The sequence below is a fragment of the Myxocyprinus asiaticus genome, chromosome 39, assembly GCF_019703515.2.
Source record: "Myxocyprinus asiaticus isolate MX2 ecotype Aquarium Trade chromosome 39, UBuf_Myxa_2, whole genome shotgun sequence".
NCBI lineage: Eukaryota > Metazoa > Chordata > Actinopteri > Cypriniformes > Catostomidae > Myxocyprinus > Myxocyprinus asiaticus.
The window spans coordinates 7,231,404-7,245,441 of NC_059382.1; the positions used below are offsets into that span (position 1 = coordinate 7,231,404).

The 14,038-nt window shown below is 39.7% G+C and overlaps 1 protein-coding gene across 1 annotated transcript in view; it reads left to right on the forward strand.

Annotated features, from left to right (window-relative positions):
* LOC127429839 (histone-lysine N-methyltransferase 2B-like) overlaps positions 1–14,038 on the forward strand; it is a 54,724-nt gene that overhangs the window by 3,551 nt on the left and 37,135 nt on the right. The window contains exons 3-15 of the mRNA XM_051679114.1: positions 20–3,292; positions 4,500–4,693; positions 4,944–5,048; positions 5,516–5,672; positions 8,138–8,348; positions 8,536–8,600; positions 9,430–9,681; positions 10,249–10,355; positions 10,477–10,587; positions 11,130–11,243; positions 11,405–11,551; positions 13,231–13,323; positions 13,909–14,026. Of these exons, the coding sequence (XP_051535074.1) occupies positions 20–3,292; positions 4,500–4,693; positions 4,944–5,048; positions 5,516–5,672; positions 8,138–8,348; positions 8,536–8,600; positions 9,430–9,681; positions 10,249–10,355; positions 10,477–10,587; positions 11,130–11,243; positions 11,405–11,551; positions 13,231–13,323; positions 13,909–14,026 (4,947 nt within the window). The remainder of the gene's footprint in view (positions 1–19; positions 3,293–4,499; positions 4,694–4,943; positions 5,049–5,515; positions 5,673–8,137; positions 8,349–8,535; positions 8,601–9,429; positions 9,682–10,248; positions 10,356–10,476; positions 10,588–11,129; positions 11,244–11,404; positions 11,552–13,230; positions 13,324–13,908; positions 14,027–14,038) is intronic.

Here is a 14,038-nt window from a genome sequence, read left to right on the forward strand (position 1 = left end):
TTCAATTGTCCACTTTCAGGTGATAATGCTTCAGCAAAGTCATCTAAGAGGGTACGTCAGAGGCTGGCTCGTGCAGTGGCTTCAAACACAGAAAACGCAGGTTCACAAGACTGTCAAAATGATTCAGGTTCTGCACAGCAAATCTTCAGTCAAGAGCCTCCAAAAGACACTTTAGTAGGTGGTGGTGGTGGTGGTGAAGGAGGATCAGAGAAGTCTTCTAAAACCAGGAGAAAAAGAGGGTCAACAAAACAGGAGACTAAATCAACTCAGAGGATTACCATCAAATTGGTGACTAAAAAGACTGTGACAGCAGTCCCGTCATCGCAACACAAATCTGTTAAAAAGCAGAAGGTAATCAAATTCAAATCTGAAGCTGTGGAGAGTCAATGTGTCCAAATCTCAAGTGCTCATGTGAAATTAAAGACTAACATACCAGCCAGTATATGCACAGCTAGTGAGGCAAAGGAGGAGGTTTGTACCAGAAGGCGAGGAAGATCTGCTGACAAGAAATCAGAATATATTTCACAAACAGATCCTGAAAAAAAGGCCAGTCACCAAAAACTGAAGCTGAGGAAATCAACTCGACGGACTCAAAATTCACTGCCCAGTGAAAGTACAAAGCCAAAAACTGATGAGAAGTCAGGACAAGAGGGCTCTGAAGTAAATAAGCTTGTGATAAGGAGACAACGGAGTAAGTCCTCAAATTTTATAAAGGAATCTGGAGACCAGAGTTTGGCAGAGTCATTGTTGGAAGTCTCAACAGTTGATGAATCCAGGTCACCTTCCAAAAAGAAAAAGGAAAAAAAGAAGAAAAGGAAAAAGAATCATAAGGAATCCAAAAAGAATCAGGATTCCCATTTACAATCAGCAACTGATCTTGGTCACTCAGCAGCTGATCCTCATGGAAAGTTCTCTTTCGACAGTGATTTTGTTGGAATCCCAGGTTTGAAATTGACCAGAATACGAAACCCCAAATCCCGATCTAGCAAGAAACGCTGCAAGTTTGTATGGACTCTTACACTAGTAAAGAGCAAAAGCAAAGATACTCATGTCCAAGAGAATCTAGGCAAACCACCAGACAGCAAAAAGAAAGATTCCCAAGTCCAAGAGAATCTAAGCAAAATGCAAGAAAGCCCTTGCAAAGAGACAGAACCTTGTAAATCTGAAGAGGGAGTAATTGTTTCTACAGAAGAATCGACATCTACTCCTTCCAACACACTGGAGACTGGCACTTTACAGGGGCCAAAAATCTTGGAAAACACTGCCAGTACTGTAACTCCTGAAAGCCCAGAAAACCCAGTGACCATTGAGAAGGTTGAAGAGACCTCGAAAAAGGAAAATGCAGAGGTCTTTGAAAGGTCTGAAATTGTCAAAGAAGCACATCCAGATGAGGCCACTCAGACGGACCCTGAAAAACTGATCATTAAGGATATTGTTCCACCACTTCAAATAAAGGTTGTCTCCTCACCAGGCAAAAACAACAGTTTGAAGCAATCATTTTTAGTTCAGCAAGTCACAACGTCACCTGAAATAAAAGAACTCCCTGCAAAAGTGGAAGACCATCAGCATCTCGAGAAGATTGAGAGCTTATTGGAAATTACTCCACCTCCTTCAGTCCCCAAAGTACAGAACAGACTACGGCAAAACACTGCCCGGAAGAAGCGTGCAAAACATAAACACTGGACAATTTACAGACGAAAAGTAAAAACAAATCCATCTCAAGAAAACTCTACTTCTGAAATTGTAACTGAAAATGAATCTCAGGAGGAGGAATCACCAATATTGCCAACAATAGTGCCAGCATCTGTAGAATCAAAACCAAAAATGGAAACTGGTGAAGTTGGGCGGAAAAGAGGAAAAAAGTCTATTCCACCAAGTACGGAACCGTTTCCTGAAGCAACCGAACCTCAGGTAATTGAACAAACTGTTGAATCAACTCCAACCAGTCCTTTCCTTGGGAAGGAGGCCCAGCAGGAGATTAAACTGGAGGAGACCGCATCAACAGAGACTAAAGAGGTTCTGGTTTTAGAGCCTTCGGTGAGAGATCAGCCACAGGTTCCTCATCCTCTACACAGGCGAATTAAACAAGCCCGACGTAGACGAAGGGTTTTGATTGGCCGCAAGTTAAAAAATCCAAGGCTGCGACACAAGGAGTTGGTTGAGGTTAGTGAAGATTGTCCACCAACAATTGGCTCTGAAGAAGCGGAGCCTACACTTGTTGGTATATTTTCAACAAAGTACAAGAGGAAACAAATTTCGAGTATTCAGTCCATAGAGGGTAAAAGAAAAAGAGTCAAGCTCTTATCCATGCCGTTGAAGGACACCAATGGAGATCATTTGTCTGATCAAGCAGAAAAGGATTCTCTGAATGAAAAACTGAACCAAGATCAAGATGTTCAAGACATTCATCACAGCAAAACGAAGTTCATGAAGAACATACGGCACTTCATAATGCCAGTTGTAAGTGCCCGATCCTCTCGGGTGATCAAAACGCCAAAGAGGTTCATGGATGATGTTGGGATGTCTAAACTGCCTCGTAGGAACTCCCAAAAGAAGCTTGGTCTACAACCGAGATCTAAGAAGCAAGATTCTGGTGAAAGAGGTGATTCTGGAACCCTTCAATCTCAGGATGAAGAAGATGATCTGAGTGAAACTCAGACTGATCTTGATTTGTCTTCCATTTGTGAATCAAAACCTAAATCACCTGATGACACAGAGAGCCTCAGTGCCGAAAAGCCATCTGGGAAAAGACGATCACTCCTCAGAAATCCTGGTTTCAAATGGCAAGCACTGGAGCCGACCAGCGAGGACATTTATGCCTTCGATGAAGACCTTGACAAAGAGTTGGAGACCTTGCTATCTGCCAAAGATTTTACAGTGGACACATTTCTTGATCCTCTCCAAAAGAAGAGAAGATCCACAAAGTTCAAAGCCCAAGCCTCAAAATTGAGGCTATACAAGAAACTGAAACTCAAACAGAGCCTCGCAAGGCGTGAAAAGACCCCAACAGATGAAATGGGGAAAGCTGTTTCATCCCCTGCCAAGGCACAAAAGATAGAGTTGGAAGAAGGAGCCAGTCTAATACAGTCCCTCAGAGACATGAAAAAGGAAAAAGCTAAACTTAAGATTGAGGATCTCAACACCCCTGGGGTTGTTCGCAAGGTCTCCATCTGTGTCCGAGCTCTGAGTTCCAAGTTGCTGTCGCAACACCGGGCAAGAGATGTACAAGAGGATGAACAGCCAGATGAATTCTCCATTTATACAGACATTTCACTTCCCAATAAATGCAAAGGTTGGTTAATAATTTATTATAATTATTATAACTTTATTTATAATGAAGGTTCACTGCTGTTCTCTTTTATTTTAAGTCAACACTGACCCTAGGGCTGTGTTGATACAATCAAATATCGATATATTGCAATAATCTTTCTCACAATATTCATTATTGATACTTAGATCCATGTATCGTGGTATATCGTGATATTTTCAGTGCAGTCAGAGACGCTTCTATGAGGCATGAAAGAGACTGAAACTGATCCTGCAGTATTCACAGTTTCTCTCACAGACCTGCTGGACCTCTGTCACAAGTTATTCATTTGTACAATCCAAATGTCAATTCTTAAAATGCCAAGATCGCTCTTTCTTTCTATCTGCAATCCCCTACAATCATATGTGCATAAATACTTCCCATATGCTGCAAAAAATGTCTGTGATTAGCCACTGGCTGGTACATTTTTTAGATTGTACTCCCCAGTGTTTAAGTTGTGTAGTGGCGAAGAAGTTCAGCACCGAGAACTTTTCACTGCGAGCTGAGAGCAAAAGCTTTTACTCTTTTTGTGTGATGTGAGTCCAAAGACTATATCCAAGCTAACCATTTGTTGTTTAATACTGTTCTCTACAGTCAGTTATTTATGAAAAACAACAAAAGAAACATTTAATTCTAATCACACATAGCACGAATGCTGTAAAAATTCGACCAAACAAACACTACTGTCAAAGTCTCTGCCACAGGTCTTAAAGAGACCGTTTTAGCACTTGTTCTACATATCTAAGTAAATACTTGTAAAATTAAGCATGTAAACAACAAGCATGGAACAATATACTGTATATATGCAATATAATACAAGCAATTTCAGTACATCATATTTATTGATGTAGTACATGGGCTATTTTGTTTTTTAAAAAGCTAAAATGTCACTAAAATGATGAAAAACTAATGATAAAATAACATTTGTAAAATGGATATGTCCCTAATTTAACAAGTTAGAAGGTCCCCTGTATAATGAATAACAGCATTAGCTGAAAGATCATTTCTTTCATTCTGTATGTAAGCAAAATTGACATTATAACTGAAATATACCTAAACTAATTGAAATTAAAATCGAAATATAATCATGATATAGTGATGTATCGCAATATATATCGAACCGTGATGTGTATCGCAATACGTATCATATCAATTGGTAAAGTTTGGACCAATTGTTTCTTCTATACCTTAGACTTTGAGAAACTGCATCTCACAGAATCAGAAGGTCTGATTTCTGAGGAAGCTGAGGAACATGCTGTTGAGGATAAAACCACTTCCCAGCGTCCTCGCCTTACAGTAGCTAACAAGCGCATGTTCAACCTTCTGAAGAAAGCCAAGGTTCAACTCATCAAAATAGACCAGCAGAAACAGCTGAAATCATCTGGGGTAAGTAATTAAACTACAGATTGGATTGCAAAATATGTACCTTTCTAGTCAAGTTTTTTTTTTTTTTTTTTAACAGTGAATACAGGTCTAAGACTAAATTTCGCTTTGCTCAAGCAAACCCTAACACATGCTTTACAAATGTATCAGCAAAATTCTGCCCAGTTTGTGCTTTTTGGTCATATTTATAATTGAAGTGGTCTTAAAATTGTTTGTTTAATCTTTTCTCTCACCTCCTTATTGATTTTGGTAGCTCTTACCTGAGAGTAGAATCACCTCAACAAAAAGGCAGAGGCGAAAACAGAAGGAACGCATTGAAAGTGCCTGTCCTAACAAGACTGACGCCTCTCCAGAGCAGGTAGTGTCAAGTTTATGTAGTACAGAGCAAACAATTTGAAATAAAATGCCAAAATGGATGGCTTGTCAAAAAAATAAAAATGGTGCAGGATTGCTAATGGAATTTCTATCAATACTTTTTAGAACCAATCCTAATGGAATCAAACAAGAATCCTACCGAAAGAACCGAAGTTCTTATTTTTCAGTTTATTTTTTCAGTGTATCCAATATGACCATCCTATACTTAAAGGATTCTTATTTGATCCCATTATACTTTAGGATTGGTTACAAATTATGAGAAGAAAAAAAAATCTATTAACATTCATGTCCAGTGAGTAATAAATCTTAGTTATTGCATTGTAATATGTACACTCCACCAGTAATTGTCATGAATATGGCTAAAATGAGGCCGAATCATTATCAGGCATCAAATCATTATTCTGAATTTGGTTTGTGCTTTTGTTGTTTACATTCAATTCATTCCATAAGGAGCCTGGCAGAGGAGGACCTCGCATTAAACATGTATGCAGAGCTGCAGCTGTGGTTTTGGGGCAGCCTCGTGCCATGGTTCCCGATGACATTCCCCGACTCAGTGCGCTACCCCTGCACGAGAGATCAGACATATCCCCTTCACCTGCAGAAAAAGGTACTTTCTCATATTCATTCACATACTGCAGTCAAAGACAAAGAGTTGTTACTGAATCAAAGAGAAGAGCTGTTAATGTACCACTGTTGATTCATGATAAAATCTTGATTTTAAAATTAAGAGACCGCTGCAAAATTATCAGTTTCTCTGTATTTACTATTTATAGATATGTGTTTTAGTAAAATTATTTTTTTTTATTATTATTCTATAAAGTACTGACAACATTTCTCCCAAATTCCAAATAAAAATATTGTCATTTAGAGGATTTATTTGCAGAAAATAACAACTGGTCAAAATAACAAAAAGATGCAGTGTTTTCAGACCTCAAATAATGCAAAGAAAACAAGTTCATATTCATTTTTTAAACAACACAATAATAATGTTTTAACTTAGGAAGAGTTCAGGAATCAATATTTGGTGGAATAACCTGATTTTCAATCACTGCTTTTATGCGTCTTGGCATGCTCTCTACCAGTCTTTCACATTGCTGTTGGGTGACTTCATGCCACTCCTGGAGCAAAAATTCAAGCAGCTTGGCTTTGTTTGATGGCTTGTGGCCATCCATCTTCCTCTTGATCACATTCCAGAGGTTTTCAATGGGGTTCAGGTCTGGAGTTTTGGCTGGCCATGACAGGGTCTTGATCTGGTGGTCCTCCATCCACACCTTGATTGACCTGGCTGTGTGGCATGGAGAATTGTCCTGCTGGAAAAAACAATCCTCAGAGTTGTGGAACATTGTCACAGCAGAAGGAAGTAAGTTTTCTTCCAGGATAACCTTGTCCGTGGCTTGATTCATGTGTCCTTCACAAAGACGAATCTACCCGATTCCAGCCTTGCTTAAGCACCCCAAGATCATCACCGATCCTCCACCTGGTCGTCTAATGGTTAGACGGAGACCTAGAGAAGCCTTCAAGCCACAGAGTCTCACACCCACTGTGAAATTTGGTGGAGGTTTCATGATGGTCAAAATAACAAAAAAGATCACCAACAATCATGCCATGGTCCAAATCACTGAGATCACATTTTTTCCCTATTCTGGTGGTTGATGTGAACATTAACTGAAGCTCCTGACCGGTATCTGCATGATTTTATGCACTGCACTGCTGCCACATGATTGGCTGATTAGATAATCGCATGGATGTTGGTGCCAGACGGGCTGGTTTGAGTATTTGTGAGTCTGCTGATCTCCTGGGATTTTCACACACATAATAGTCTGTAGAATTTACTCAGAATGGTGCCAAAGACAAAAAACATCCAATGAGGGGCAGTTTTGCGAAAGGAAATGCCTTTGTGATGAGGAGGAGGGCGTCCTCCACCGCCCGATTCAGGCTGGGGCGCCATCCAGACTGGCTGGAGACTCTGCCTTTCCAGCCGTTCCACCACCGGATGGTCCTCCCTGCCTCCTGAGAGTCTGAGAGAGACAAGGGGGGAGAGACAGGGAGAGAGAGAGAGTGAAAAGAAAAAAACACCCGGTCCTCAGCCACACCTCTGGCAGACAGCAGTGGGCTTCTCCACCTCTTGGCGGCTGGCAGCAGGCTCCTCTGTCCCCTGGCGGATGGCAGTGGTTCCTCCGGTGTACGGCAATGGCTCCTCCTCCCGGGTTTCCGCACCAATATAACGCATTTGCAAGATGTGCAAGAAGGAGGCGGGCTGAGCAGTCAACGTAAACTTTAATGGTACAAAGGAACTTAAACATAACATAAAACACACAGACATGCACACACACAGCGCGGCTGCGTGCGTCTTTCTCTCCCTCTCTCTGGCGTCCCTGGTTCTTCCTTTATCTCCCTCCCACTGATTAGGCAACTCAGTGCCGGGCATGCATTCTCATGGTCCGGTCACACCCTCCTCCTTGTCACAGCCTTGTTGAAGAGAGAGGTCAACAGAGAATGGCCAGACTGGTCCGAACAGACAAAGTCTACGGTAACACAGATAACCGCTCTGTACAATTGTGGTGAGAAGAATAACATCTCAGAATGCTATTCTGAGATGCGGGTTGGTGCTGGGGTGGTGCTGTTTTGATGGCACAAGGGCAGTCTACACAATATTAGGCAGGCGGTTTTAATGTTGTGGCTGATCGGTGTGTGTATATATATATAATAAAGAATAATAATCAGCAGTTACGTAGGCAGCAATTTGAAAAGTATCATTAAAAACTATTTTACCAAAAATGTGTTGATATTTAATGTAATATACTTAGAGTATTGTATTGTTAGTTTAGCAACATGCAAACATCAAACTGTTTGTATGGCATACAGACTTACTGTCTATATAAAGTGTTCCAAATAATGAGGTTTCAGTTAGGATGCTATCTTAGAAGGCAGCTTTCTATGGAGGGAATAGCCAGCATGGCAGCTCACTAGGGTTTGAATGGAACAGAGTTAATGTGTTTACTGTGTCTGATAGCTTTTTTTGTGTGTGTGTGTATTGAGGTTCTGTTTTGACATTTACTGTCATGGTTGCAGGTGTTGAGTCGCACTCTGACCCAGAAAGCCCTGTGCTACAAGAACACAGAACACCAAAGTTTCGCAAAGGTAGAGCACACTTGTTTGGGCCCCGGTCCCGAAGGTGTGGTGAGTGCAAAGGTTGTCTCCATGAAGAGGACTGTGGCAAGTGCATAAACTGCCTGGACAAACCCAAGTTTGGTGGTCCCAACACAAAACGGCAGTGCTGCGTGTAAGTATGCTAGTTCTAGTATTATTTTGGCCAAAATGTTCAAGGACTTAACTCTGAAATCGTGGTTTAATTTCATGCAACTGTTTTTCTTGTGTAGTGTCTTTCAAGCCCTATGATTTTTCAAACTTGAATCAACTCACTCCTTTCAAAATACAAACTAAAAACTAAATCTTTCTTTGTTTTGAAGATACAAGAGATGTGACCAAGTTGAGGAAAGGAAGGCCTTGAGGCTGAGTGGCAAGTTCCAAAAAGGTAAGAAAGTGCTTAAAAGTGATGTGTATTTTTTTCAGTTAAAATACTTTTTCTTTTCCTAGCTTAATATGGCAGGGAAAATTTTAAATAACCCTCTTTTTTTCTCCCAATTTGGAATGCCCAATCCCCAATGTGCTTCTAAGTCCTTGTGGTCGCGTAGTGATTCGCCTCTGTCTGGGTGGAGGAGGACGAATCCCAGTTGCCTCCGCGTCTGAGACCGTCAACCCGCGCATCTTATCACGTGGCTTGTTGAGTGCGTTACCACGTAGACATAGCGCGTGTGGAGGCTTCACGCCATCCACCGCGGCAACCACGCTCAACTCACCATGCGCCCCACCGAAAACGAACCACATTATAGCGATCACGAGGAGTTTACCCCATGTGACTCTACCCTCCCTAGCAACCGGGCCTATTTGGTTGCTTAGGAGACCTGGCTGGAGTCACGCAGCACACCCTGGGATTCAAACTAGCGAGCTAGCGAACTAACGAACTCCAGGGGTGGTAGCCAGCGTATTTTAACACTGCCCCGCTTTGTGGCACTTTCAACATATCAGTTTGTTTTAGTTTTTTTGAAAATCGCAACTAGACCACTATAGCAACATTGGCTCGAACAGTGTTTTAAGTTTTGGGCAGGGTTATATTTTGGTCTGACCAATTACAGATGATGGCAATGTTATGGAAACCTGTTTAAAGTAATTAAACCACTGCTACTAGTGCCGTTGAAATTATACAATTTAGCTTTAAGAGTGTAAACCAGCAAAAAGGATGGACAAAATTAAGTGCATTGTGATCATTCTTGAAACGCCAGCCTGTTTGCTACTTTTTGCAGGGCACAAGAAACGACGTTCATCGATCAGTGTGGGTTACTCGAGTAATGAAGAGGGTGAGGTCACTGATGGAGTCGGACGGACGTTTCCACCCTCTCTAGGTGACAGTCCATCTGTGCGGAAACAGCCACGGCGACACGTAAAACCACGGTCCTACTGTGACCAGCTAGATTACGATTCTGACTTCGACTGGATTGGAGGTTCGAACTCCACCTCCCAAGCCCGTAGGAGAACTCCTGGTCTTCGCAATGCAGGTTAGACCACTCAATATATTAGGAATGGAAATCAAGAACCAGTCATTATTCAAAGCAGGTTCTATTTTTTAAAACTGGAACGGCAAGATTTCCATCTGGATGTGGATGTAAAAAAATAAAAATAAAAACATTTTAATATTTTTTTTTAAATTTTTTTAAAATATATTTTGTATTAATATTAAAATATATTTTATTTAATCAAATTACAAACTAAAAACAGTGTGGTTTCAAATAGTAAAATATATATATTTTTTGTAGTAATTTAAATATAGTATTTTTCATATATTTTTTTTATTTGATATTTAGGGCTACTCTTTTGGGGGTGGGGTTGTTTCTTGAAAGGTACAAAAGAACAGCTAATGAAATCGTTAAGAGATGCCAGAATCAGAACAAGAATTATTACATTTCCCTACTATAGGTGCATTATATAAAGAAAAGCAACAGCTCTTAATAGTATCCAGTTGTAGAAGGCATGATGGTATTTATTAAAATAGTTTTTCCTTTACAAATAAATAATTGCATTTTTTATATATAAGCCAAAATTTTGTCTTATTTAATGCATCAAAGATTTTGTGTCATTGGATGACTTCATTGGTGACGCGTTTGACGAGGGAGTGCGGCACCGCCGCCCTGGCTTCCACAGAGGGCAACCTATAAGACGGAAATTTGACAAGGTAATTAGATTGTACAAGAGTCAGATGATAGCTGTGGACCCTCTCAAAACAATCCTCTTTTAGCCAACATCTCAATAAAAAAAAAAAAGTTTAAGCAAATTCCCAATTCTTTTCTTTGCAGAGCCCTTATGAACAGACTCCACCCAGTGTCCTAGCGGCGCTCGCCAACGGTTTTGAACAGAGAGAGCAGGAGCCTGCAGAACCAACACACAAGATCTGCGTCGATTTCAAGGTACATTACTTAATCCTTTCCCAAAAATGAGTTTAAGGTGGACTTATTTAAGGTAAATAAGTCCAGTGATACTCAAAAAAATATTGTTTTTATGTGATTTTAAGTTGTTTTCAGTGCTTTGCCACATGGTGGCAGCAACTTTTTATAAACTAAAGTATCAGTTACCCAGAAAGGGAAAAAAATGGATACACTTTCTGAGAAATCTACACCATTCTTAATGTGTTTTTTTATTATTTATTTTTTTTATTTGTCCATGCCATAAAGACTCAAACACACTTGAGTTGACTACTACTCTTTTTCACTTAGAATGCAGAATGTTTGCAAATCAGGATGCTCAGTAGTGTTTGTCAAAATTACATTTTGTGTCATATCGATCACATAAAAAATAAAAAAATGTTTGGTATGCTTTTCAAAAGGCATAATTTTCTTGTCCATCATTTATTCCATCATGCAAAGTTGTATCTGGTCGTATCTTCAGGTGAACGTATGCTGCATGGCTGTGTGGTGCCATTTGTTACTCATTCCTCTCTCATTCCCCACAGGAGGACTGTAGTGTGCAGAGCGTGTGGGCAACAGGTGGCCTCAGCATTCTCACCTCTGTACCCCTCGTGCCCCAGTACGCCTGCTTGCTGTGTGCCAGTAAAGGCCAGCATGAGGTACATTTTGAATGCAATACCTTACTATAAAACCCACTTTCCCAACACTCATATACATTTACTATAGTAGGACTATAATAGTCCACAGTATTGTTCTGTCTTTGTGACTGTTCTGCAGTTTCTAAATTGTTATTAAGGGAGTTTGTGGTGGTGTTCTGCAGATGCTGCATTGTCAAGTGTGCTGTGAGCCTTTCCACCGATTCTGCTTGGAGCCCTCAGAGCGCCCCCTGGAGGAGAACAAGGAGAACTGGTGTTGTCGCCGCTGCAAGTTCTGCCGCGTTTGTGGTCGCAAGTACAAAGAATCGAAGGTAGTTTGTGAAGCATCAGACATTAGAATGATCATGGGCACTTGCAGGGATAGTTCACCTTAAAACAAAACTACTGTCAGCATTTACTTACCCTCATGTTATTCGAAACCCATGCGACTTTTTTTCGTCAAACGCAAAATATAACAGAATCTAAGCTTCAGTCACCATTCATGTTCATTGTATGGGAAAATGAACAGCGTCAACATTCTTACAGTTACTTCTTATGTGTTGTACGGAAGAAAGTCATACCGGTTTCTATTAACAGTAGTGTGAGTAAATGACAGTGAAATTTTCACTTTTGGGGTAAATGAACCATTTAACCCTAGGTAGATTTCATAACCCCAACCCTCTACGGACATGATGGAGAAAAAAACACCATTGGCTAGTACATTTTTGTTTTTACTCAGACTTTTGATGACATGTAAGCGTAATGAAACTGAAAACTAAAAAAGATATTAAGCAAATTGAGAAGGGGTCATCTTCACATAAATACAGTATATATTATTCATATATATATATATATATATAACTTCACACAATATAATATGCAGGATTATATATTTTATATTTAACTTTTGATCATTTTAATCACATTTTAGCTTTAATTTTTTTATTATTTGTTAAAATCATTCATATTTACAGTGTTTTCTGAAGTTAAATTGTTTCATTATGTGTGATTGTGTCTTTAAATATTTATTAATTTACACATATATTACACTTACTACATTTTGTTGAATGTTTGTATATGAACTTGTGCGATTTACATGGCGTTTACATTAATATGAATAAACAGTGCTAAAATGGTACCGTCTCTTTAAGAGATCCTGCTGCTCTGCATGCAAATGTTTACGGTTGAATGATCGCATCGTAAATTAACGAGAGAGAAGTTGCAGTTGTTTTTACCTCAACTGTTCAATTTGATATTAGAATCAATGTTTATATTTACCTTTTTGATCACCAACTCACTGTAAATAACAAAGGATTTTAAAAGAGACGTGAAATGAAAATGGGGTGCGTGGATCTTGTCTTTGGAAACAAAATACACGGAACGAGCCAAATGGAAACTTTACGTTCATAATAAGTATTGTACAGTTTCTCAAATTAAAATCTACATGCTCTCGAGTTTTGCATCACTTTGTCCTTCCAACAGCTATTCAACAGGGCAGGCGTGTTACTGGTCTGTAGCCATGCTGTAAAACAGAGCATGTTGTAAAAACAGTCCGTGGAAAAGTGCAGCCAGATAAGGTCATGAGACACAACGCAATGTAAAAGATGAGGCTGAATCCAGCTTCACAATCGGCAGTTTCTTATTCAGTAAAATGATCGCTGTGCTTAAGTTCTTCTTTGCCACTACACAACTCAATAACTGGTTAGTGAAATCTTAATATTTACTAGCCAGTGGCTAATAACAGACATAATTTAGTTGCATATGCGAGTGATTTACTCGCAATGTAGAGGACTGTTACCCAGTAATAAGAAACTGAAATTGTGTCCAAGCTTTATGCTTTTAGTTCCTTCATTGTCCCTCAAAGTTTTTCAGGAGCTCTGTGGAGCAGTTTTGGAATGATAACTTTGTGTCTGAACTCACTGTATGTTTAAGGGGGATTTCAGTGGAAACATGTTTTGCGGAAACCTTGTGATGACATTGATTGTTTTCATTATGTTTAATTCCTATGCAGCCTCTGTTGGAGTGTGAAAGGTGTCAAAATTTTTATCACCCTGCCTGTCTTGGTCCCAACTACCCCAAACCCAACAAACGAAAGAAGCCATGGGTAAGTTGACTAAGTTGGGATTTTTCTCAATATACAAGACTTTCAGTGTGGGGAAAATCTCAGTGTGGTTTGCTGACTCTACTTCCATGACCTTGCAAACTAACAAAGAAGTCTTTTGCAGCAAAAGGGGAAAAAGTATTAGGGCCAGATGAAATATCAAGCACAAGACACTGAAGTACAATTTAAAGGAGCAAGTCATGTATGATCTTATAGGAATAGTTCAACAGTAATGAAAATTAAGACGTTTACTCACTGTTTTGTTCGAAACCAGGTGCTGTTACTTTTTTCTGTGGAACTCTACAATATAATTTTTTTCAGGAATCTTTAAGCAGCTGTAGGAGTGTGGAACACAAAAAGGTCACAAAAACACTAAAAAAGCACCATAAAGTTGACCAAACGACTCATACGCAATATACCAAGTCTTCTGAAGATATATGATGGCTTTGTGTGGAACAGGCTGAAATTGATGTCAATATTCCATCAGAGTCAATTATGTTGATGCATAATGTTTGTTAGTTTTTTTTTTTTTAATTATTATTTTTATTAAATGTACATTTTTTTTACTAATTCCTGATCGTTTTTCAGGTGTGCATGACATGCATCAGGTGCAGAAGTTGCGGTGTGACCCCAGGAAAGACCTGGGACACTGAGTGGAATCATGACAAGGGTCTGTGTCCTGACTGCATGAGATTGTTTGATCAAGGTGAGACTTGTT